Source organism: Rattus norvegicus, chromosome 1, assembly GCF_036323735.1.
Source record: "Rattus norvegicus strain BN/NHsdMcwi chromosome 1, GRCr8, whole genome shotgun sequence".
Taxonomy (NCBI): Eukaryota; Metazoa; Chordata; class Mammalia; order Rodentia; family Muridae; genus Rattus; species Rattus norvegicus.
Window position 1 is genome coordinate 202,423,183 of NC_086019.1, and position 26,873 is coordinate 202,450,055.

At 46.1% G+C, this 26,873-nt stretch overlaps 1 protein-coding gene across 1 annotated transcript in view; it reads right to left on the reverse strand.

Annotated features, from left to right (window-relative positions):
• Positions 1–19,422: 19,422 nt before the first annotated feature.
• Positions 19,423–26,873, reverse strand: part of Tcerg1l (transcription elongation regulator 1-like) — a 187,879-nt gene continuing 180,428 nt past the window's right edge. Inside the window, exons 11-12 of the mRNA NM_001130077.1 lie at positions 23,404–23,522; positions 19,423–19,737 (exon numbers count right to left, since the gene is read on the reverse strand). Coding sequence (NP_001123549.1) covers positions 19,581–19,737; positions 23,404–23,522 — 276 coding nt within the window. The 3' untranslated portion in view covers positions 19,423–19,580. The remainder of the gene's footprint in view (positions 19,738–23,403; positions 23,523–26,873) is intronic.

Here is a 26,873-nt window from a genome sequence, read left to right on the forward strand (position 1 = left end):
ATATGCCCAAGAGAGGTATAGCTGGATCATCAGGCAGTTCAATGTCCAATTTTCTGAGGAACCTCCAGACTGATTTCCAGAATGGTTTTACCAGTCTGCAATCCCACCAACAATGGAGGAGTGTTCCTCTTTCTCCACATCCTCGCCAGCATCTGCTGTCACCTGAAAAACTGGTATCTTACTTTGCTGCATACCTTCTCCTTAAGTATCAGCAAATTTGAGTTCTTTAATACTAAGTTACGAATAAAATCTTGATGAACCATATGTTTCCCTTTCTGTTCAAAAAACCAAAATACTCTTAATTTATCATTTTCTCTGGAGTTTTTTTACCCTTCTGAATCACTTTCGCTTATGCTGAATAATATGTTTCCTTAAACCTAAGTTGGCTCTAGTATCTGAAGGCCCAGGCTTTCCAGTCAGTTAAAAGCTTCGGAAGTTCTTAAACATCCATTTAGCTTCATCTAGACTGGAATATGCCTGTTGTTGCTGCTGTTGTTGTTGTTGTTGCTGTTATTGTTGTTGTTGCTGTTGTTGCTGCTGCTGCTGTTGTTGCTCTGTTGCTGCTATTCTGCTTATACTTTGAACAAACACACAACAGCCAATGAACTCCTCCCATCAAGCAGCAAGAGCTTGAATTCCTTCATTGATTTTTACCTTCTCTCTTCTGCACTTTCCCAAGTAGCTTCACAAAGTATCTGGTTAGATTTAATGGTATGATGTGAGGACCCCCCAAGCCCCACCCCCTTCTCTAGTTAACCAGTGTTCTCATTGGCTATCTTGACTTCTGCACCTTCTTGAGGTCCCCTGGTGGAGGAGCGAGGCCGCTGCGGAGTGTGGTTATTTCTTTTCTGCTCCACTGATCTCCCTCTTCTTTCAGTGGCATTATACGGTTCTGGGTATTATAGGATTATAACATCTTAAGGCTTTCTTCATACTGCTTTAGCTCTTCTGACCTGTTCATTATTCAAATGCTTGTGTATTCTCCAAGTGTCGTAGCTCTAGCTCAGGCAATCTGTTTGGAGACCCCAAGTACGAAATGAGCATCGCTCCCCCACCCCGCCTCTTTGCTGCAATCGCTACTTTGCAGTGGACTGGCAACCACAGGCGAGTGGAATCCAGACCACAGATGGACTTTCAAGGCTGTCCAGGCTAAATTTTGTTAAATGCCGTTGCTAGCTGTACCACTGTCCTCCTCTCCCTGTTCAGGGTCTACTTTGTCAGATCAGCTCTCACCATGATAGATCTTCTCTGCTTCCCACCTTCCCCAGTCTCCACGCCCACTCCCTGTGCCTTCCGGGGCTCTAGGTAATAGACACACCTCCATGGGAGTCTCTCAGTTCATAGAACCAAATTTAAAAACCAGAACTTGCAGGACGGGCCCAGTCAGATGCCAGAACTGTGTGTGCCGAATCACTCCTCGGACCACTCTGCAAATGAGTCAATAGAACTAGACTCACAATGACAGCATCTTTCTTCACCCAGGCAGTGCATCTGTGTACTAGCAGAAGCAACCAGCTTGTTATTCCTGATATCAGAGTAAACGGAGTGTGACTTGAAAACATGTTTGGCACAGAAAAAGGAAGTAGCAGTTGTTTAAGAAACAAAGAGCTATATGTTAGATCTTTATAGAATCAGGACAGCCATGAACGGTAAGGCAAATGCAAAATTTTTGCAATCTATTGATTGACTGGACAAAAATCTGAAGTTACAAATCTTTTCTGAATGATTAGCTAATGAGTTAGGCTACTCCTATGTGACGGATGTGGAAGACAAGAGAGACGGTGATTATTGGATGTTAAATGGGCGGCATCAAGTGTTGTCTCTTGATATGCCTCAGAGGATGTTTCCCATGGGCATGTGGGGCCGGCTGAGTGTGAAGACTTGGCCTGGATGTGGGTGGCATCATCCTACTGTCAGGGAGTTCAGATGGCATAAGGAGGTAAACAAAAGATGCTCCCACACTTGGAAACACGTTGTTGCACCTGCCACTGCTGCCATCACTAAGCATTTGGGCCAGGTTCTCTGGCCAGTAAAGCATGAGACTCTAATCTTACTGTTGTGGGTTCAAGCCCTACTCTGGGAGCAGGTGAGAAACATTGCATCAAGCACATCTGAGCACTGCTGCAAACTCCTTTAATACCCTCCACTCATGCCCCATTGATCCCAAGAAAGCATCTCTTCTAAATAGCATTTCCTGATTGGCTGGCATTACCTGCACCAGCAATCCTTGGTCTCGCAGGCCGTCCTCAATTACGTCCTCCTGCAGGAGATTTTTGTGGCTGCATGGCCCCCGGTGTTTATAAAGAGGAGGCCTACCATTCCTGCAACAGGGATGCTTTGGTGCATGTATCTGGCAGTCAGTTTTAGACTGGGGCTGTGTCACCAATTCCTTGTTCTGAGGCTTTCAAACTCCTGAGCTCAGCAGGTACTGGTTTTCCAAGCTATGTAGCATGCACATGGCCATGGTAGCCCTGCGCAGCCTCAAATCCAGCAAACCCCCATTTTATTTATTATAAGAATTATGCAAAGTTATGCATACATTACTCTGAGTCTTCTCTGGAAAAAAAATCACTCACATCATATGGATACTGGGTTGAGTTACACATCTGGGTCTGTTCATGGATTGGCCTTCAGCAGGTCTATGTGCATCCAGTCTCCCCACTTCCCTCAGGATTCCTTTACTTTCATCACTTAATCTTCTTTCACCAACCAGCACACAAGGAAACAATCCTGAGACACCTCCAAGTGCTGTTGTTCTCTGAGAAGCCTGGGGTGTTCCTATAAGAAGCCACGGTAAAGGCATAGTTGATCTGTGTATTGTCGTATCAATGTTAACACGATAGGAATCGGTGGCTGGTGGAAATGCAGGAGAATAGGTGCTTATTTGCAAAGACAACAGTCGGGAGACTGCACAGCATGTACAGCTTTAGTTCAGTACAAGAAAGGAAAGCCCAGGGCTGACCAGTGAAAACTCCCGGCAATATACTTTGCTGAGAGTTCTAAATGTAAACAAACCTTGGAAAGGCCCAGAAACAAGGGTTTGATTCCCCACCTTAGGATGTAAAGACAAACCAGAGGAGGCCTTTGAGCTTCATCAGACTAGAACCATGGACTCAGCTTGTAACCCCTGGAATTCTGCAGTTGATCTGCATCCAAAAAAAAATGCTCTGGGGGTGAATATAGAATGGCCTTCCTCCTGTAATGGAGCTTGGCTCTTCACAAATGTTATAGTCACTACTGTGACTACACATGTAAAAGGCCATGTCACCAGCAGACAAATTAAACTCTGAGGAAGCCCTGTCACTGCAGACTCTCACTAGGAGTCAGGTACAGAGAGCTTGTCTCAAAGAAGAAAAGAAGTCTCACGCCCAGGAACTAGCAATCAGTAACATGCTGGACACAGAAACACTTCTCAGTTCCAAGAAGGCCTCTTGCTTGTTGGGAAAAGAGGTGTGGCAAGGCCATCCACTGTCTCTGTAGCTAGGAGTTAGCCACAGAAGTAAGAGAAGAAAAAGCAATAGGAGGTGGAAAGGGGAGGAAAGTCCCCTTTGATAGGTTATTTCTCCAGCACCGGTGAAATGAGCCAATTTAAACCAGATTAGATTATAGTAAAGTCAGGTTTATTGGGAAGCTGTTCTCAGGTGATTGAGTTCACTGGCCCCGTGGACCAAGGCCAGGGAAGTTGACATGGAGAGGAGGGAGAGAAAAAGAGGGAAGGGAGGATGTGTAGACAGAGAAGAGGACACGAAGAGAGAGACCAAAATGTCTGAATTATATAGAAAGGATCCTCTGAGGAAAAGGCAGCCCAGCCTCTGGGCTGGAAAGTTCTAGGTTGGGGGCAGGGTATGCCAAGTAGGGACTGAGTGATGCTGAGAGAACCTGAAAGCCAGGTTTGCTATGGTATATAAAAAATGTTCCTCAGTCCCTTGTGTGGGTTGAAACCAAACACCTTTGGCTACAGAAGGTAAGAGCATCCTGACAAAGCCAGAGGAAGAAATGGGGAAAGTGAAATGTTGAGCCAAAGCTGCCTGTGTGAGGTACTTTTTGCTGCCTCCATGAGACACATGGCCAGAGATAACTTACATCAGGAAGGGTTCCGGAGGGATAAGAGTCCGTCACGGTGGGGGGGCATGGCAACAAGAAGCAGGCATGGACATGGAGACTGAGCCTTGAGAGTTCACATCTTCAAATGCAAGCATGAGGCAGAGAGAACAGGAAGTGGGGTAACTTAATAAACCAGCAAAGCCTGCCCCAGTGACATACTTCTCTCAGCGGGGTTCTACCTCCTTAAAGTTCCAGAGCCTTCCCAAACAGCGTCACCAGTCAAGGAATCTCTAAGTCTTCAGTGTTCAAATGTGGGAGCTTGTGGAAGATGTTTTTATTCAAACACTCCCCTACCCCCACACACACACACATACCCCAACCCTCCTGCTACATGTAAGTTTTCAAAAACAAAAGGAATCCAGGACAGGAACCAGATGTGAGAATGATAACATCTGTCTGCATCCATACGGCCCTGAATGCATCCGAAGCTAAGGCCTGGTTGGTCTTAGTACTTGATGGAAGAGGATAATGGACTGCCTTTCTGTGTGCTCAATTACGAGCAAAGCCTGACAGGGCAGATAGGAAGACACCATCTAAATGGCAATTCAGAAGAAAAATATAGACAAGAAAATTAAAGCACATGAGGAAAACCTGTACTTCTGTTTGGATTGCTTATTTTGTTTTGTTTCTGCAATGATGGGGTGAATTCAGAGTCTAGATTGATGTCGGGGCCTCACACATACTAGGCCAGTGTCCTACCCAGCAAAAATGCAAATACCTCTTAAAAATGTGGTATTCGCTAGAATAGAGCCAGATCCCCTGTTCCTGAAGAGTTCTATTTAAAACTATACATTAGGTTAATGTATAAGTTTATGGAGTATCAATAAAAATGCTAATAAGTTCTTTTTTCGGAAATCAAATAAGTATTTTCTAAATTTTACATTAAAAATGGAAAGCAGCTTTAAAATGAAAAGATGGAACAATGAAAGGAGACTTACTAGATATTAATCATATCTCATAAAAATATTAAAAATATGATAAAACCTCTGATTAAAACAGTATATTGTTGGAATATAATTCAGCAAAACAATGGATGATATGGAATTCCATAAATAAACCTAAATACAGGTAGAAACAGAGCATATTTCTAAGCCAAAGTCTTCTCTCGGGACTCAGGGAAACAGGAAGCTTCTGGGGTACCTGAAAAGCTCTGGGCTCCCTGAAACTTGCAGCTATAGTTCCTTATGCACACAGATCAGAGTTACAGTGGATCCGAGACCGGAGTGTAAATAGAGGACACATGCAGACATCGAGGAAAGGAGCAGGCGAGTTTCTCCCAAACCTAGATGTGGCAAGACAAGATGGGGGAGGGTTCCTCCACCTTGCACTAGTGTTGAGACCATTTTGATCTCCTCAATGGGAAACCTCGTGGAAAGTTACCCAATTCTATTCTAGGAACCTGAGGTCAAGATACCCCAACTAACTTGGCTTCTGTTAAACTGCCTGCCTATGCAAACCTTCCCCTCCACACTGCTAATCTTTTTTTTTAAGCTGCATTTAATCTACGTGCAGTGAATGTGTGTTGTTCAATTTCAGGTTGGTTTGCTCCTCTTTAAAAATTCTTTTATTTATTTTTATTTTTTTTCTTTATTAACTTGAGTATTTCTTATTTACATTTCGATTGTTATTCTCTTTCCCGGTTTCCGGGCCAACATCCCCCTAGCTCCTCCCCCTCCCCTTCTTTATGGGTGTTCCCCTCCCCATCCTCCCCCCATTACCGCCCGCCCCCCAACAATCACGTTCACTGGGAGTTCAGTCTTGGCAGGACCAAGAGCTTCCCCTTCCACTGGTGCTCTTACTAGGATATTCATTGCTACCTATGAGGTCAGAGTCCAGGGTCAGTCCATGTATAGTCTTTAGGTAGTGGCTTAGTCCCTGGAAGCTCTGGTTGCTTAGCATTGTTGTACATATGGGGTCTCGAGCCCCTTCAAGCTCTTCCAGTCCTTTCTCTGAATCCTTCAACGGGGGTCCTGTTCTCAGTTCAGTGGTTTGCTGTTAGTGTCTGTGAAACTGCTTACTTATGGAAAACCTCCCCTATAGGTATAGGTCAATATACCAGGATGTGGTTTTTGCCCTTAAAAATCCTCTATTCTAAACACTCAGCATGACAATTGGGTCCTGAATACCTGAGTGTGGTCCCAGCCAACTTTCAATGGGCTCTAGACTGTGTATGAGTGCTCTTCTAAGGTGGGATTCCCATGACAACTGGAAGCATGTGTCTCGTTGAGGTATAGACTGGATAGCAATAAAGTGAAAAGGTTGGTAGATCAGGGGTGGGACAACCTACTTCTTTAGTTGTGTGGTAGAACTCAGCGAGACTGTGTGAGAATGTGTTTACGTGCTTGTGTGCCTGTGTGTGTATACTTGTGTGTGTATAGGGATGTGTAGAGGTAGAGGTGTATGAACCCATGTGTGTGTATGTGCCTGTATGCATATGCAAATGAATGTGTGTTTGTGTGTGTAGTGTGTGTGCATGTGCCTGTGTGTACCTGTGTGTGTGGAGTTGTGGGTACATGAACCGATGTGAGTACATGTGCCTGTCTGCCTCTGATTGTGTGTGTGTGTGGTGTGTGTGTGTATGTGTGTGTGTGAGTGTGTGTGTGTGTGTGTGTGTGTGTGTGTGTGTGTGTGTGTGTTGGGTGGTGTACCTATTATCTGCTCTCACCTTGTAATGCTGGCATTACAGGAACAGGAGGCCATGCTCAATTTTCAAAACAGGTCCTAAGGATTTATTTTAATCTCAAGTCCTCATGTAGAACAAGCACTCATACCCGTCAAGGCATTTACCCAGTGCTATCCTTCATGGTTTCTTGAAGCATTTTTGTGCAAAGTAAGCAAACATTTACTTTGAAAGGCCAGATCCCATCTCTTACCCCAGAGAGTACCCATCCAGTTCAGGACTGAGCTGTACCTACAGTTCACTGGGAGGATGCACTGAAGATGAACACAGCTTCATGGGCCACATGAAGACAGCACTCCTGTCACATTAGTCCAGGCTCCACCATCAAAGAGTCCTTCTTGTCCTGACTGTGGCTGGTTCTAAGACCCTGTTAGAGGTCCTTAGAACTTTTCCAACCTGAAAGACACTCCTCAAAAATGTTGCTATGCTGCTCAAACCACCAAATACTGTTCACACAGCTGAGTACCGCTCCCACCACAAATAATGCTCACACTACACAATAACACTCACATCACCGCACAGTCTCATGGTTCTGTTTATGTAACAGCCCCAAGATGTTTTTGGTTTATATGCTCATTTTAGAAAATGCTTTTTATAGTAAAATAAGATAAATATTTCAAAAAGATATTGCATAATTCAAGTTTCTGAGGCCGTAATTATCAAACACCTGCATTTTCCAGAGTGGGAAAAATTAGAAACAGTGCTGGGGTAAATGAAAATGTGCCTTCATTCACACCGGGAAACAGCTGTTATTTCTGAGGCAGTCTTGGACTCAGCTCTGGGTAGACCACACACAGGACAAACTTGCTCAACCCATGTAAACACATACACAGGTAAATGCTTACTTCTTGCTTGCTTTCTCACCAGTGTTCAGGTGTTAACTCATGTCACTCACATACACAGCCCTTCCCTGCAGCACCCATGCTTTGAGGACAGGAGTGCTCAAAGCACACTGACATAGGCCCACATTTTCACTGGGCCAAGATCTTGTCTCCCAGATACATACTCACACACTTGTCTCTCTGGACCTCCCAGTGTCCTGCATTGCCCAGACTTGCTGTCCACATGTCCATGCATTTCTGGTCAACACTGCCTAGCTTACTGAGAAAAGCAGAGCAAAGCCCTGGATTGAGAGTCTACAGATGGAAACAGAGGACTTAGGCTCACCTAGAGATGGAGTCAAGGCTATCTAACCAGATCAGACTGTGATGACTCCCATAAGCTAGTGCTGAAATGACATCAGGTGCCACAAACCCTATACCTAAGTCTTAGAACGACACTTTAAACCTAGTGCTGTCTGCAGAGGACCTACTAGTTTGTCATCAAAGCAAAATGTGGATTAGAAATGACATATTCTAAAACTCCCAGACCTGGAGGACAGAATTGGCTCAGGCTGCCCTAACTGACGTCTACAAAATAGAGCCAAGTAGCTCGAAGGAAAGGGACGGGCCATGGACCAGCAAAACATCATCTCTCCTCCAGGATGCCCTTTTTACTCTACAGCCCCCAAACCTCATGCGTGGTTCAAGATACCTTAAGGAATTCACCTTGCTCCCAACCTCCTTAAGCAACATGTAGCCAAGAAGAGCTTTAAATCTTCAGGAGGCTTCCTGGCAAATCTGCCTTCAGACGCATATTAAAAACACAAGCATTCCTAGAGGTGAGCATGCACCTAAGAGGTTGGTGGGTTTTTTTTTCTGAAGATATTTTCATTATTTGATAAAGATTTAAATGGATTTTAACTACCTCCCTAGATAGTCCTTTTTAAATGTTTTAATTTTAAGGCCTTGCTGGCTTAATACATTATATGGTGCATAATCAGGTTATATATTCTCCATCCTATCTCAGCCTGAAAAATAAGAAGAGAGGATTACAGTAATACCTCTGCAGGGACGATTAAGCTCAGCAATCACAGAGCAGACCGAGATCATCCCAGGTCCCTGCTAGGGCTGGTAGATATTGATTCCCTTCCCTATCCATACCCTAACCAATGTAGCCCATCACTGGCTCCATACCCAAGGAAGCTAGGGCAGAGACTCCTTCCCTTGGTGTGTTACCTAGGACGACACATCTCCAGCATCATGCCAGTAGCATCCAATGAGACTGGAGCACATTATGGTCCAGGGGCTTCATACCTGACCTCTCTCCTCTGTGGCCTCTATTACATGTGGCCTCTATTACCAGATGCTATGGGTACTGAGAAGCTAATGTCTGTAGGTGGATGCCTCTTAGCTTAGCCAAAAAGCAAGCAAGCAAGCAAGCAAGCAAACAAACAAACAAACAACCTCCCTAATGGAGTTCATCTCTTATCAGCTGTCCCAGGACAGTGAGGCTACGCTGGACACCTGAGTCTTAAAGCCATCCTGCCAATGCTCTAGGACCAGCCTGAGGGCTCACTGCCTCTCCGTGACTCAATTATAAAGTGGGGCTGTCATTTGAGGCTTCTGTGTCTATGTGAGGCTTGTGTGAGATGCCTTCTTGATCCTGGGGGCAGGGGGTCACCTGACATGGACAGAGCTATTCTGCAGGGACACAGCTTTCACTGACCCACAGCTTTCCTCTGTGATAAGACATCTGGTTGGGGTGGTTCATGCCCAATTCTCTCCCACTCTGGGAGCTCTCCAAGGGTAGGGCAAGACTTAGACACTTAGCTCTCTGCAGCTGGAGTTAAGGTGGAGACATGGAGTTGAAACAGCCAAGGAGGCCCCCGAGGACCAGCACTCTTCAGATGTCAGCCCTAGATTTGCTGTCTTGACTTTCCTAATAGCTGCAAGATTTCAGCCTGGCCGAGAAGCAGAGACTAAATGAATCAGCACAAGAAACAATTTACTGCTGAGGCTGGTGAGCGAGGGCAGAACTTCATTTGCTTCCACGGACTTGGTGGAGGCATGCAGAGGCGAGAGGCCAGGGTTTGTACAAGCCATTTCCACTCTAAAATACGCGGTAGGCTACCGGGAGGGTGCAAACTGCAAGAACTATTTATTATGTGTAGGACGGTAATAAATATTTCTTTTATATCCTAAATAAAATCTAAAAATTCAGAGTGTTTTGTGGGCCTCTTTTATGACTTCCCATTATGGTCCTGGGCCTGTGATTTAGCTGAAATTTAGTGTAGTGAAAATGTGCTACAAAGAGTTCTCTCTGACCCCGGGGAAGAGCTGTTTGGGACAACTGTCCCTTCATGGTCCATAGAGCTGAAAGGAGTCCCACCCTAGCAGGTAACTGGGTGCCATGGAGTAGAGCTGTGGCTGGGAGTCCAGCCAGAAGGTGGATCACACAATGTGCTTGCTTCTCATCTGGGTGATAAATTATCAAGAACCTTCCCTTTAAGCATAGGCCTGCTAATGGATAAGAAGAGACCTTCTCTTTGCAAGTGCCTCTGAATCAAGAAAGCATTTCAATGCTGTTAGTCCAAGAGAGAGGGAGGGGGAGGGGAGGGGGGAGGAGGAGGAGGGGTGCAGAGCCCTGACTTTGTTATTAGATGTGAACATTGGAGAAGCAGAGGACGTCAGAGCGGCAGTAAAAGTGATTCATTCCTCAGCACACTTTGCCAGGGGTGATTTATTGTAAAGAGCATATGGGACGCCCACATTTTGCAACTTCGTGGCAGAATTAGAGGACTAAAATGGAGAGATTCGTTTCCAATGGACATGGAGATGAATCACGGGAAACCCCCACTGGAGTCCACGCGGCCTCTGTCGGAATGCTCCAAGGAGCAATCTGTCCTCTCACGGGAGCGATCATCCCATTTGTTCTCATTTCCTTGACTTCTACACACTCCAGGAGACAGGAGCCTGCCAAAGGATGATCACGGGACCAGGCCACTTCCCACAGGAGCCCTGCACTGAAGGGAGTTCAAGGATCTGAATAGGGGTGCATTAAGGCATAGAGATGTGGGGGCTACAGTCTGAGAGGTGCAAGGAGTGGGGAGACTTCTCTCTCTCTCTCTCTCTCTCTCACACACACACACACACACACACACACACACACACACACACACACACATTCACCCACCATTTTCCAGTTTAACTTTAATGGAGAAAATTTTGCTCTCCCGGAACACTGCTAGTTTATTTAGGACATTGTCATCTTCAGAAACTGCCATCAAGCCTCTGAGGATCAGAATCACATCGAGGCTGCACAGTGCATAAGGACATCCTTAAGGATTAGGCAGCAAAAATATTATAGAATGAAACATTGCACCCAAAATGTCTTCTCCCCTGAAAGGGACGCCTTTCTAACTCCATCTAACCTCCTAACTCCATCTCCACCTTACAGAGAGGTGGTGTTATGGGAGTGGAACAGAGTCTGGAGGACCCTGCAGAAGTACCTGTGGTCTCCTGTCTCAGGACAAGAATTAGACAGAGGACATGTGCATAGAAAGAGAATGCCTATTAAGAAGCACTCCTGAGAGCAAGAGTGGGCTAATGAGCTGAGGAAAAGACCTAAAATGCTGGACCACAAGGCCCACGACTAAAAGGGCATTGACACAGCACCACTCTCCCATGTCTGTATACCACGAACTTTCCTCAAGCATGCTCTGTTTGTTGTAAGAAGCCCAGGTGCTGAAGGACTTCCAGTCTTTCTCTTTCCATGGGCTTCTTTAAATGGTGATTTTGATGCATCTTCTTTCCCCTCTATTCTCTGGCCACACCGATTTATTAGGGAGCAGGTAGACAGATGAATCGCAGTTTTCGGAAAAAGGAACAGGGTGTAGCAGCAGGTGGAAGGAACAGTGTAGGGTGGGCCTCTGAACCTGTGTCCAGTGAGCTACTAAAACTTGAGACACACATACAGAGGCACACACATACGTAGACGAACACACACACACCACACACACACACACACACACACACACACACACACACACACCTCCCCAGGCATGCAACAGTTCAGAAAAAGTCACAGAAACCCAGAGGTAAAAACTCTATTCTGATTTTGTAGAGAACAAAAGGATTTTTCTAAAAAATTATAATGTGGTCCAGATTACATTAGACTTTGGCAGTGAGGAGAAGGAATGGGCTTATGTAGGTGGCTGTGCTGTAGGAATGTCTATTGACGAACGGCCTCACGTCTACATGTCTGAAGCCCCAGCAGTGACAGGTGTCTTTGTGTGTAGCACACTGGATCTGAAGTGCTGCCCAGGAGGCTGCTGAGCTCAAGGACAAACCAGAGTCCTGGTTTGTCTGGGCAGGAGGCTGGGGAAGCTCAAGGGAAGTGAGAATTCAGACTGAGGGGAAGGGATTTATGCATAGGGCGAGATATTGAACAAGCAAGACCAGGGTGAAGTCTCTTATTAATCTAGAAGCTTCCCCAAGTATCCTCTAGCCTGGCAGGCCTACAGAGTACCTGCAGATGGACATCTCCCATCTGACCCTTGTGAGAATGTATATGCCTGCTACCTACCCCAATGCCACAGGAGAAACCAGCACGAGGCTGTGATATAGTCAAGGTGTAGAAGTCTAAGGAATGGAGAATGAGAGACTGGCTCTGAGAGAGAAGATGAAGTGAATGTGAAGGTATTTGCCATACCCTACAAACCTCTGGCCATAGATGACAGCCTATTTTCTTTCCCATTCCTACTACGCTGAAAGTATAAAAGCAGCCAATGGCAAGGTTCCCTCTCCCAAAGTCACCTGGCCACCTGTCTCCAGATGGGCTAGTTTCTGCCAGGTGGCCTGCTAAACCCTGTAATTAAGATCTCCCCACAAGTTGGGTCACCTCAGTATTTGGGGACTTTATGAGGACTGCAAGAATTTCCCATGGCAGGGTCCTTCAGAGACTCTCAGGCAAAATGGGGCAGGCACAGGACTGACAAATCCTTCTAAATTCTAGCTTACCTGTGGGAGCTTCTGATGGGTGCTGGGCTCATGGGGGAAAGGCAATAGGCTGAAGGAAGGTATTTAGAATATGCAGAGTGAGAACTGGTGGCCATGGGATACACAAAGAAGGAATCTTGTCCCCCAAGGCAAGAGTAGGCAGCCGCCAGCGAGCTGGGTGCCAAGGGCTAACCTGTACTCATGAGACCCTCTTGCCATTCTTGAGATTTCCTAAGTCATGCCAAGGCCTGTAAGAGCTGGGCAGAGTATGACACATCTGTTGTTTATGCCCAATATGCTGGTATAGAAAATTTGGTATCCTTTCTTTCCCAAGCATCCTTCAAATCCCAGAGATCAGGAGAAGATTCCCAGCGTTGCAGTTGGCCTTCAGAGAGGGGAGCTGGGAGAGTCAGGATGGAGTGCTGTGGGTGCCTCATGGCAGTGTGCCTGAGCAGGTGGCTTGAGGGCTCGGCAGAAGGCAGATGAAGCTGTTATTCGGCTGCTCACTCACAAGAGCGTTCCATTTCAACACAATCTCTGTTTGGGGGTTATCCCATCAGCGCCCATCAACGCCCAGAGCAAATTGTCTGCTCCAGGGTTTGACAGCAATGAGTTGGCAAAGTCATTTGATTACAAACTTTTATGTGCAGAGGACTGAAGCCTCTGGATCAGGACAGCAGCTGTTTTCATTTGTGGTTTGCAAACAGAGGTCATAGGAGGGTGAGAGCGTTGGATGAGGTGACCGCGATGGAAGTAATTCATCATTTGAGGCAAGTGTCACCAGCACTGCAGACTCACGTGCAGCCTGAATAGGCTGTCTCGGAAAACAAGCGCCTAGGTGCCAGATGAACAGAGGAGTTGTTACCCCACAAACATCTCCCCTCCTGCACCTCCGAGGTTTGTAGAGTAGAAATGGACTTATGTGCTTGTTTCTGGCTGGTGTTTCATGCTGCTAGGGGATCCACTCATTCAGTCACCCAAGAGGCCACTGATACCTCAGAGATTGGAAGCTTGTCTTGCAGTATGCAGTATGGAGTCATATATGAAGATGCTCTAGGACTGCTCCCCAAATTAAATGTGAAATAAGCTTACAGATCATAGCTCAAAGGTGAGTTGTTCAAGGTCACGGCTTGATGAATAGCTGTCATCCTGTATGAGTAAGTAGTCAAGTTTCCAAAGAAGGCCAGTGAGGGTGGCTGGACAGGGTTTGGAAAAATGGAGGAGAAATGGGCAAATGTCAGCAGAGTAATCTCCATGATCAGTTTGACTGGTTTTTAAGTCACCATTGAAACACACCCATGGGTGTGTCTACTAGGGCATTTACGGAAACATTTAAACTCGAATTAGAAACTCACTCTGCCTGTGGCACCCTGCATAGGCTGGGGTCCTATACTTAACGAATACAGTGTGAGCTGGGTTCCAGTGTTTACTGCAGACTGCATTTGTAATGTGTTCATCTGCTTCCTGCCCCTGCCGCCATGTCTTCCCTGCCATGATAAGCTATAACTTTAAGCTGTGAGCCCAAGCAAGCCCTTTCTTTCTTAAGGTGTTTCTGTCAGATATTTAATTGATCATAGCATTGAAAAAAGTACCAATGCTAGCTTTTACCAGCCTTGCATCTATATGCCCCCAGTCAGCCCTTCACATGCTCTACAGCAGCTGTGTGCCCCTGGGATGACCTTCCAGACAGCCTTTGAGTTATATAAAATTTCTACTCCCAATTTCTACTCATGAGATCTTTTCCCTGGTACCAGGTCCAATTGCTGCAGAGAATACAAATGGAATCAAGTGGAGATTTACAGGAAATGAGGGACAACCAGAAGGAGTCCTCAGAAACTCAAGGTCCTTAGAGACTCTAGTTCCTCAGAGACTAGAGGGCAGGAAGGTGGTAGCTTGAACACCAATAGCTAAATAGTTTTGTGACCAAGTGATGTATGTGGGGCTCTGGTTCCCTAGCCTTAGAGTTCCATGAAGAGAACTTGACCTGGAACTTGTCGTAAGGACTGTGGACAGAAGTGATTTAGGCAAGGGGCAAGAACATCTGCATGATACCTGCTTGAGAGGCATTTGCCAATCAACTGTTGATTGATGTATTTGAATCAGGAATTGCCAGCCACAGGGATGCCAGTCAATATCCTGGAGACATAGCACCTTACAGTAATTGTAGCTTTTGTTCATCTCTGAGGCCTGATCTGGGAGGACTGAGGTCTGCTCCCTGGGTACCATCTGCTCCTCTCTTGAGGCTGGTGACTCAAGTCATCTGAAGGTTAGTTTCCTCCCTCACCTACTGATATTGCTTATCTGGAACATAACCCATAGTCTTCCTCTAGCTGAAGCTTCCTCTTAACAGTCAGTTCTTCAAGAAGCCTAAGAGAGGTGTCCTCAAGCCAAGATGACCTGACTAGTGGGACTTCTCCCAAATTTCTACTGATGGAAGAGGTCAAGACCCTACCCAGGGGGTGGGTAACAGCGGACATAATTGACTTTGTGTCTATATATGTTAACCTGGGTGATAGAATGGGAGGGGAAGCTGCATAGTTCTCTCCTCTGAGAAGCCCTGTGGCCACAGGAAGACTGCAGCCTCTGTCTTACCTTTATCTCCAGAGCTCTCAGATTACTTTATGACCACAAGGTCATGTTTTACACTGCAAGTTTTCAATATTGTGTCTCAGAACACGGAGCCAGCAGGTAAGGTGGCTCTGCCAGTGACAGGTACTATCACCAAGCCTGTAAACCTCAGTTCATTCTCGAGGACCCACATGATGGAAGGAAAGAATGGACTCTACAAGTTTTCCTTGACAGCCACACAAGCACCAAATTAAATGGTAAATAAATGAGCCAGGTGTCAAGCAACACCTGGCAAGTGCTCCACACACAGCTGTCATGCCCTATGCTCCTGTCCCTGGCCTCACTCAGTCCTCAGGGGTGAGTTCCAGGCCATCCTCCCCTCATAGGACTCAAAGGCTTAGAAACAAGAGTCCCAGCAGAGAAGGATTATATCATCTGACACAAACCTGCAAAACTTCAGCAAGACTTGCCTCAAATTCTGCTCTCCTAAGGAGCTTAGACACTCTTATCCTTTTGGCCCCTACCATGGCTATGTCCACAACCAGCTCAGTGTCACTGAGACTGCCTGCCCAGCTTACCATCTGCAGAGAGCGTCACTGGGGCAGCCCAGCAAGGCACCAGTTTATTTCCCTGAGACATTTTGTGAATTATCTGGAGTCTCTGACCCAGGTCACACTCTATTGCATGGTGGGGAAAAAAAAAAAAGAAACAAAGCAAAGCTTAAAGCTTTTGAAATAACACAGGTGAACAATGTTCTTGTCTCAGTGCATTTGTTTACAGCAAGCATTTGAACGAAAGAACAGCAGATGCTGAGCAAAGCCAGAGCTCTTGGCAGACCAGGCTTAAGGAATGCATCATTATTGCCCATGCAGAGGCTGCTGGGACAACAATCCACCTAACTCTGTCTGCCAACGGTTCCTAAGCTCCCCTTCTGACCACTGCTACTCAAAGGCAAAGAATTCCAAGGCCCCTCTTCCTGCCTGCGTGGTCACATAGCACATTCAGAATGAGCAGAGTCGGGGGTCGAGTTCCCTGAGGAGCATCTACATTAGACAGGAGGTTCTAGTGTGACAGGGAAGGGATAACTCTTACCACCAATGAGAAGCTGAGAACTGTTGGGTAGGGAACTCATCAGCCTGACCCAGGAGGTTAGGAGTGGGTACAGAATCCTTGGGAATGTTGTACAGAGAAGGTCAGGGTGGTCAAAGGCACACCCACATGGAGATCAGGACGGCATGCATGAGAGTACCACACCAACGTTCTGAAGTTGCATCAGCAGCTGTTGCGGGAAGACTGCCTGGCCTCCCAATACACTGGTCCTTTGGGAGTATTCGATGTCAGCTGATGGACTGACTCAGGCGGACGATGTATTATTTATGATTATTTATTATTTAACACAGAGAGGTGACTATGAAGCTCACCCCTTGTCACGTTACTGGCATTTAGAATCATCGTGACACCTGCAGAACGTAAAGGGAGTGGCAAGAGGAGCCTAGGCAACAGTCCGCTGCCTTTCTGGAATACCTTAAAGATTGCAAAAAGTTAGCCACACCTGCAGCCCTCCATGGAGGCGGAGGATTCAAATGTCGCTGACATGCCCATCCCCCTGGATTTGTAGAGCACCTTTCTCTCCATGGGCTCATATCTGATTACAGCTGAACTCATCTGCATCATATATGTGCCCAGTGATCCACAGATGGGCATGAGTATAGAGGAGCTGCTTCTGAGTTTCTTAGAATCATAGTTTTGTTTATGTGCACAAAAAATGTTAGCTTCCACATATGTGATGAAGGTCCTAGCTGCTTTCTAATAGGACAGGGATACCTATGAGTTATTGCCCTTGTATTGTGTCCCTTGCTGAGGCTGGGAACACATGGCCCCCTCCACATCCTGTTGACAGAAATTCAGATGCAACTGTGCAGTGCCTATCTGTGCGTATGACTGACTGTGTGACACCCACTCTGCTGTGTGTGACAATAGCAGTGCTGGTATCAGCTGTGATGGCACCAGTCAGGCCTGACAATAAGCATATGGTCCCTAAACAAGCACCATTGAGAAGGCTCAATGGAGCAGTAATTACAGCAAAAATAGAAACAGAACTAAAGTCAGGGATGGTAAAGTCCTCAGTAGACAAGGTTCTGAAGGGGCAGAAATGGTAGCCTTCATCTTGTAGGCTCCCATTGTGACAGTTGCCCAAAGAGCTTTTACCTGGAGCCCCCAGAATGACCAGGGAGGGAGATACAACCAATCCCAATTCTTTCTTCCCCTCCCATGTTTCCAGTGTTGCTAGACCTAGAGGCATCTAGGAGTGAAGGGGCCCAAAGCTTGTACTTTTCCTGCTGTCAGCGGATGACAAGGAGTCCAACTGCAACAGAGGTGTGGGTGCAGAGAGAGTGATCAACATTACAGGGGCAAGGCCAGAACTGGGAGTGAGTGGACTGACAGCTTCCAGAGGTGCTCAGACTCGTCCTGCCCCTGCTGTTTTCACTTTACAGGGCCCACTTGCATTCCGCATATCCCACACTACGCTGGGTGGGTAAGAGGCATTTAAGAACTCCATTCAGGCTGCAGGTATGGTGTTCTGTGATCAGGTTACCAATTTCGCTGGGCAAATAAATTCTCGGTGGCCTTCATGTAGATGCCACCCCATGTGGAAATGAGAATTGCTTTGGTCCAAATGCAGGTGACCTGGAGGCTCCACCCTCCAAGCCTCACCCCAAAGCCTCCACTGTTTCTCTAGCCCCTGTCCCAAAGGCTCAGAAGACAGCATTTCCTAGTGTCAGCAACATCCCCACCCTGCCACCCTGCCTAGGCGGATTGGAACAGAGTTTACCCAATGAGACAGTGACACATGAGTGGTTCTCCTAGGCTCTGGGGTGATATCCCACCAAGTTCTTACCAGCATGACCATAATTGGCTTACCTGCCTCTCACTAAGACAGGGCTATACCCTGTCCAGTAAGGTTATACTGCAGCCATGGCCAAAGGCCTCTGTTCAGATAAGGAATAGCTTTTCTGGTCACCTGTTATTACATTATTTATTAGTACCTGGACCTCGACCTCATAACCCCAGACACCTGTGATATTAGCAATTCTTTCTTTAAAAAGTCTGGTTCAAGTCACAGAGTGGTCTCCAGTTAGGACTGTTCACTGGCATGCTGACTTGGCACCAGGCCCTCTAAAGCCTGACTGGAAAGCTTAGCATCTCTGAGGTCAGGCCCAGCTAGGCTATAGATCCCCCACTATGCAAAACCTAAGCAAGTCCATGAGTCACCTAGAGGAGACTCGAAGGGTTAAATGGCATAGGTGTTAGAGCTTATCAAGCGGGCATGGTGTAGATGCCACCACACACAAGTGCAGTCTAACATGTGTGAGACCATGAAGGCAGTCAAGGAGGCTGTCAGTGGTCAGCAAGGAACAAGGGCACACTCTCTCAAGAGAGACTCCATACCCTTGAAAGAAATGAGCTGACATTTAATAATTAAAACAAAACAAACAAAAAAACCCTATTCTGCTGAGATTTTCACCAGGGTGTGCCCCAGTCCATACCAGTAGGCAGATGTGGGCAGGCAAGGTCTATTCCAGTATCCTGACATGTACTTACCTCTGTCTGCAATCTTTTGAAATGAGAAGTCTTTATTTGATTCATTTTTGCTGTCTAAGAGAGTGAGGTATGCCTAAGTCGGAAAACATGCTGGTTTAAAATATTTATTGGTTAAAAAAAATTTAAAATTTTTATACAAAGATGATGAGAAAAATCTCATGCAAACTCTGGGCATACAATAAAAATAACTCAAATAGTAATATGATGACTTTTGTACAAAATAATTCTTCTTAGGAAGAATCTCTGACAGCCGGCATGGCTCCCTTCTGGCCGGGGATACACCTTCCGAGAAGCCAGTCACTCTTAGTCACCTGCAGGTGATCACGATTCACACAAGTGTCAAATGTCTGGTTGTCACTGTAATGAATAATGGAACCCATTTCTACTACTCAGGAAACAAGGGGCCTTGATCTAGGAACACCACAGGAGGCCTGCACAAAGGGGGTGATTCACAAAAATCTTGGGGAAGTTCTAGACAGTCCTTTGGAGTGGAGGCAACACCTCAAGATGATTACCTCCATCTCCTGCTGCTGCTTTGCCACAAACCTGCAGTGGGTTTATAATTTGTGTATATTACAAGTAATTTGCATAATTAAAACACTTAAAGACTTGACATCTCATGGCAATTAGAAATGCATCAAACTGGGAACAATGTACAAAAGAGGGAGCTTCAATATGAAACAGTAATTCTCTGAGAACATCCAGTGCCCCGGCCACCTGAACTGGGCAGAGCAGCCGGCCACTGCCACCTCTGTCCCCCCAAGTGCACACTCAGCTGTCCACTGTCGTATTGCATTTGCACAGACTCATCTCATCTTCCGGAGCCTTAGTCTGTTTTCCTTGTCCCGTTTCTTTAGGATAAGTATGAACTGGTTGAAAAAGTGCTCCTGATCCTTTCGCTTCTGAACAAGACGAAATCTCTGGTCCCGGCCGTGCTTCTCTGCAAACTCTTTAAATGTGGTCCTGAAAGATGAAGAAAGACATTTCTGAGACATCTTCCTGAAGAATGTGTCCTGTTTTACTTCACCATGACAAGCAAGCTCCCAGGGACAGGACCTCTATTGGCCAAGGGGCTGTGAGCTGTGAGGGGCTGGGTCCTGCAGGGCTGCGACCTGACTTCACTTACACATTACTGGCCTCTGGAGCCCTATCTCTGATGCTGCTGTAGTCATGAAAGCCTCTGCTCTTGCTGAATCCCCTCATGTTACAGGGCTCTACACATACTGGAGCTGTGCAGCGAAGACAACTTCCCCTCTGCTCTCCCCTAGTTGGTACCCACTCTTTCTTGGAAGCCCTGGTCTTCTTTGGGAAGTTAGTGCCCTCTGGAGACCCAGAGAGTGATGAGGCAATCTTTTGGGTCCCTTAACATGGAATTTAACTGGACCTCCCTGAACTGGGGCAGGGACACCACTATCAGCTTGGCTTTCTAGTCTCTGCTGATATTGAAAGTTTAACCATGGCTGGCAGATAGGGAATTCTTGGTTCTCCCTGCAGAAAACCTCCTATTGCCAAACCAGGGATCTTCTGGAGGAAACCATAGAGGCCAGCACTACCTGATAGTGAAGAAAGACCTGCCAATCATAGGAGCTTAATGGGTGATAGATAGCACCAGGACTTTGGACCAATGCCAGAACCTGGAGAGGCAGTTGTTCCAACCTGGGGCTTTTAAGAATGGTGGCTATGGAGTGGCCAAGGGCCCAGGATCTGGCATTAGCCAACCAGCCTTTCTCCCAGTCACAGCTTTGCTGTGTCTGTCACCCAGAGTTCCCATTGTGGAGGATGGTTGGCTATGAGCACTCATTGTGCATAGGAAATCACTCTTCGCTCAGGAAGCTCGTGCCGTTCTTGCTCATTATCTTTATAGAGAAGTTTACATTTCCTCCCTCCGTGCATCCAATTACTGTGTTAAATTATTGCAGCTTATAGCCTTCTATGGACAAATGACAAGCGTGTATGGATGTGGCTGTTAAAAGGGTGGCCCTAGGATTTGGTTCCTCACTGTCCCCTTTCTGTGTCCAGGTGCCAGCTTCCTGATCTGCCTGCAGGGGCATTTGCTTAATGGGGCCTCTGAAGGGAAAGCCTCTTTCTTCAGTTTCCTCCTTCTTCACTTCTGTCCTTCCTTCTCCATCTCCTCAACCCTGCTTCTTCCTCTGGTCATGCAACAGCTGCAGTTAGCATTGCACTTCTGTAAAGGCCTCTTCAAGGCTGATAGGCAATGCTGCTCCCACTCAGATTACATTAGGGGCATCTCTTCAGCGATGCATCATGGAAGAGGAGGGAGAATGATAGCCTAATGTGTCTCAGCCATGTGTGTGTTTGGGGGGTGTGTGGTTCTGGCTTTCTGCTGGCTCTGGGGAGCTCAAGAAGTCATTGGAGTGACTGCCATGCACCTGTGGCTATGCCCTGATGGACAGAGATGGCACCAACATTCACTGTGCATTCCCAGGTGTTCACAACCCAAGTGGAGAGGCATGCGTGCTAGGTTGTCTAGGAGCATGAGACTGGCCCCTGGGTACTGTTCTCACATGCTCTCAGGAGGAATATGAGACAGAGCACCAGGGTCAGTGTGGACAACAGCCAAGAGTACTAGAGGCCAGAGTGGCTACTGCTGAAAACACCCTGAGGAGCCTGAGCTAACTCCACCATTTTACCCCAGGCCTGAGCTGTCTACATCTTGGGAGGGCAAGGTGATAGTGAGAAAGGACAGAAGAAACATCTAAGGGCAGATCGGGCTCCTTTTAAGATTATAAACAGCTTTGTAATTATGAAAGTAACATATGCCAAGTATGTTTTCATAATGTCTTACTATGTTTTACTGCAGTAAGCATTTTACTGTCTGCGTGTTTCCTGGAAGTCACACTGTCTCCCTTAAACACACTGTAACATTTACCTACAGCATAGCAGAAGAGGAAAGTTAGTATTAAATAGGGATGTGTTTAAGCCTATTTGACTTCTCCCGCCGCACACATGTGAGTGTGTGCGTGTGTGTGTGTGTGTGTGTGTGTGTGTGTGTGTGTGTGTGTGTGTAGTGGGGATGTACGTGTGATGTATGTATATAATGGAGTGCATGTGTAATGAGGAGTATGTGACAGTATGTATGATGTGTTCGTTGTGGGATTTGTGAGCATGTAATGTATGTGGTAGGGTGTGTATGTGATGAATCTCTGTATGTGTGGTAGGTTGTGTGGGTATATGTAATATGGATGGAGTGCGATGTGTGTTGTGGGTTATGGTATATGTGTCTGTTTCTGTGGTGTGTGTGTGTGTGTGTGTGTGTGTGTGTGTGTGTGTGTGTGTGTTGGGGATATATATGTGATGTATATATAGTGGGATTTATGTGTGTGTAATGAGAAACAAGTGATGTGTGTATATATGTTGGTTGAGGGTTGTATGAGTATGTGAGGGGTGTGTGTGTGTGTGTGTGTGTGTGTGTGTGTGTGTGTGATGGTTGTATGTATATGTGGTGGGTTATGTGTAATGTGGAGGTCATATGATGAGTGTGATGTGTGTCTGTGTGTCTGTGTGTGTGTGTGTGTGTGTGTGACATGTGAGGTGTGTATAATGCATGTAATGGATGTGTATTGTGAGTTGTATGTGAGATTTTTCTTCGATTTGCTCAGTACAATCTATAACCCCTCTGTCTTCATCATAACTGTGGGACCTCAGGCTTGTCACTAACATCTCACCAACGAGCAGCAGGGGTGCCAGCTCTCACTGAGTGCCCTGTGTTGGTCAGGGAGTAAGGGCCACATGGCAGGACTTTGTGCTGTCTCTTCTGTCACTTTTTGAGGTCAGTATGATTACTTTGATCATAAAAACACATGGATATCCAGCACCTTATCCCTGGGTCAGGCCAGGCCAGAACTTAAACACGTTTCCAGAACCAGCTTTGACCTCCTTGCTTCATCACTGCCTCCCTCTCGTGACCACTCCTGGGTCAGATCTGGGCCCAATACTCAAGACTCTTTGACTGGAAGCCACTTTTTCAGATGACCAGACACACATTTGGTTTTTCCTTAGCACTTCCTGAGGTCCAAACTGCATGCACTTTTTATATTCGGAAAGCCCTCCAGACAGGAAGAGTGATTTGTAGAGCACCATGCAGCCAGTATTAGCTGTGGGTGTCAATTATGAATCAAACACATTGGAGACCATGCTATGGAAATCCAAGTCTTCACAGAAAGGAACGACTAATATACACTCCAAATATAATATTGCTAGTTGCAATTTAAAGTAAAAATATGCAGGCTGGAGGGCTGCCTCCATAACCAAGCATAAGGACTTGCCTTTGGGTCCTATGTAGTAAACCAGATGTGACCCTGTTCACATCTATAACTCTGCCCCTGAGAAGACAGAGACAGGAGGATCATCAGATTGCAGAGCCAGGGTTTGCTGACCTTTTGAACTGTGTAGCAGAAATGCAATCACTGTGGGGGATTTATATAGTATATCACACTGTCCTCCAGGCCGAGAAGCGCCAGGTTCCCAACAGGTTTCTGTTGCTAACAGGTCTTTCTAGTAAATACGTCAATGTCTTTGAAATGTTGTTAGATATAATGGAGTAAAGATTCTATAATAACAACACTTCTCCTGACCCAGAAAATACCTGGTGTGTGTCTCCCTCCTTACCTGGGTGACACTTTCGATTCTTCTAGGAGTTTCTTGAATTCTTCTTTGGCTAAGAGCAATTTACTTTTCCTTTCCTTGTATTCTTCTTTCATTCTCGTCTTGACAAACTGCTCGAATATCTTAAAACAAATGCATGGAAGAACGTCATCATGAAATTGAATATTAGAAATTAAACCGTGTATGCCAAAGCCAGCACAGAAGCCCAGCATCTGAGGAAACTGGTTCTTTGTCATGGCTACAGGATCTGTAAGCAAAGCCCCCATTGTGATACTTTCCAAAACTGAGACCTCCAAGTAACACAGCCCCAGTTCCTACAAGGCCCAGTGTGCACCCTCCACACAGGTGGCACTTCTGAGCCAATCCTCAATCAGCCCAGCTCAGGGACTTGGAGTGGATTTGAAAAGCTCTGTTGGGCTCCGGAAGCTAGAACCCCCTCCGTCTGCACCGCCCCTCTGCAGTTTGAACTCTGAATGAGGTTCACAGGACACATAACCTACCAGCACTCAAATCCCTGTCAAAGCATTCACAAGATGCTTAATCTACTATACGCACTTCTATGGTTCTGTAAATGACCTCTAAATCTCTAAAAATGGCAAGAACCTGTAAACATAAACAACTCTGGCATCTCCCACACTCTAGTTTCCAGGAAACCTCACTTCTACATGTGGGACCCTGAAGGTTTGGGGTGCATGAGGGGCCTCTCTCAAGGATGTCAAGCAGTATCTAGATTGTACCAACCATCAGTGTAGAAATTACAAAGGAGGAAACCTGACCCAAAGTGTATTCTGAATAACCAAACAGCCAACCTTGTTCCCCGTCTAGGGCATGAATATACTGTCTGGCATGTAAAAAAGTATTCAACACTCCAGAGCAGGCTGTTTTCTCTTGGAAACCAGGTACCACACAGAACTACGGACCTTCTCTTCACTACTTTCCCTAGAATGTTCTCTCATTGCTATTGCTTGTTTGTTTCCCTTATTTGAGACAGGGAGTCATGTATTCTAGGCTGGCTTTGAACTTGCCATGAGCTTCTGATCATCCTGTCTCCACCTCTGAGTGTGAGGATTTCAGGTGTCTGTCACTGTGTCTGGTTTATGCAGCACAGGGGATATCATCTAGGACTTCATGCATTCTGGGCAAGCATTCTGTCAACTGAATTACACGCACAGCCTCAATGCTCTCCTTTTGTCAGAGGGAGGCTGCTCATTGCTCTAACATTAGAAAACTTGTCACTCGCAGACCATAAAGTCAAGGAAGAAGGACGAAGCTGTTCTAATCATGCTACCCAAGCATCCAGAACACTAAAGAATAATCAGAAGATCATTTAAATATTTATGTGAACAAAACCATCAGCCACCAATTAAAAACCTGCATGCTATTTTACTGGTACAGTCCATAACAGCTCTGTATCAATCCATGTAGATCTGAGAGCTATTGACTGGTCCCCAGCAGCCCTGTCAGGGGATGGTGAGGGAAGGGGAAGTGATAGCCCACTTAAAACCACCATTGTCTCTATCTGATGCTGTCTTATTGTTTCATATCTTTCCGTTTTGGTTCTGATATTTTAAGAAGGGGAAGCAGTATCTTAATATGTTGCCCTTGGTGGCCTGGAACTCTTGATCTCCTTGCTTCAGCTTCCTGATACCAATACCATGCCCTTGCCTCCGATCTATTCTTTAACAGTGAACCTCTTACAGATTGCTATGCACGAAATGGTACTCGCCTCCAGAGGCCTCAGCAGGGCTAAAGTGAAATATTCACGAGTACAACTTAAATTTTGACCATGTGCACACACATTTAAGTAAGAATATGATTGGGTTATTTTACCTTCGAGGCAAATAGTGAAGTGTGCTCTCCAGCAGCACTCCAATTTAAACAGAGAGAAGAAGCAAATGCAGGACTGTTAGCCAAATAAAAGCGAGTGGCTCCATCATCAGCTAAGTTTTGCTCCATTAATTTTAAATGTGGGCAGAAAGGCTGGCCGGCTTTGGGGTCAGAACATATGAGAAATGCCCATCTCCCTCCCTGCCTAGAACCGTTTATCCACCTAATCAAATCATTCCCCTTTCTCTCTCCTTTTCCTGCACTGCTTTACGCACACGGCCATAAGTCAACGTAGCAGGTATATTTTCCCTCTAACAAATTACACCAGTTTTACCCAAATTGGAGCACGACTTTTTAAAAGAGAGCACTGGCCGTTATCTCGTTTTCTGTGGGTTCTGGTGTAATAAAATGAAACACTTCTCGTTACCATAGAAACTGGACTGATTAGCGCTCCCCAGGCCTGGCTCTCTGTTTAGGTTCACACCATCTCCTTTGCAGCCTGGATAACTTCACACCATGAGCCTTAGCTCTCCCCTGTGAAAACACTGCCATGGGAGGGCTCTGCAGATCCTATCTGATGCTCACTCTCCAATCCATTTGTAATCTGGCTTCCCGAGAGAGGCCCCAGGCATTCCTCCTTCTCTCATGCCGTTGCTGTGGCACCGGCCATACAACTGCAGCAGGGACAGGCATTGGACCAGGATGTTCATGAGGACCACAAGGCTGGCTCCCTTCCCATGGCAGCACATTAAGATAGTACCGACATCTCTCGTGGTGATTTCACAGGGACATCTGAATTTTTTTTTTTGACTGAACAGTGGACTCTTGATGTAAGACGATTCTGAATGCAGAAGAATGTACATAGGCAAAGGTTGACTATTCAACCAAGGTCAGTGACAACAGCCCTCTCAGGCTGGCATCTGCCCCCTCTAACCTGGGTCTCTGGAAACCCAGTTTCTCCTGCTTCCTGGGCTGATCTGATACAGTAGGTTCTGCCCCTAGACATCAGGAAGTGGCTGATGGTTAGTAATGTCCAGGCTGTGAACTGGCTCCTTTCCACCTGGGCCCTTGCTCTCCTAGACCTGTCAAGAGATGTAACTTAAGCATCAGACTGAAGTTTTTGGAAGACCTCATACTAAACAGGGTTTCTCTTTTACCATCTTCTAAAATGATAATAGTCTCTAAAATATACCACTGGCATGCAGAGAACAACTGGCCACATACCTAAGAGAAAGCAAAAAATGACTATTTGCAAAAGCACAGCCTATTTATTTATAGGATGGCTTAACACACTAACTGTTTCTAATCACCCCTCACACACAAGGCAAGGCTGACTTAGGAGCTCACAGCATCTCATGGTGTAGATGAGCTTTCTTCCCTACAAAGAACAATTGAACTTTTGCTTTTTAATAATGCAACAAAACGGTGAAATAGTATCAATTATTAAACCGAACAGTTCTCTTTAGGTATAGAAGAACACACGTGTAGACCAAACTCAGCTCACTGGATTGTGGGTTTAGTGTTTTCACATAAACGCCACGAAAAGAATCCACTCCAAGTTTATGAAAGGCAAAGCTGCAGATTCTAGGTGGCTAGTTCAAGATACTCCTCCTGTTCTTCCCAGCCTGGTACCCAGCCTGAGAGAG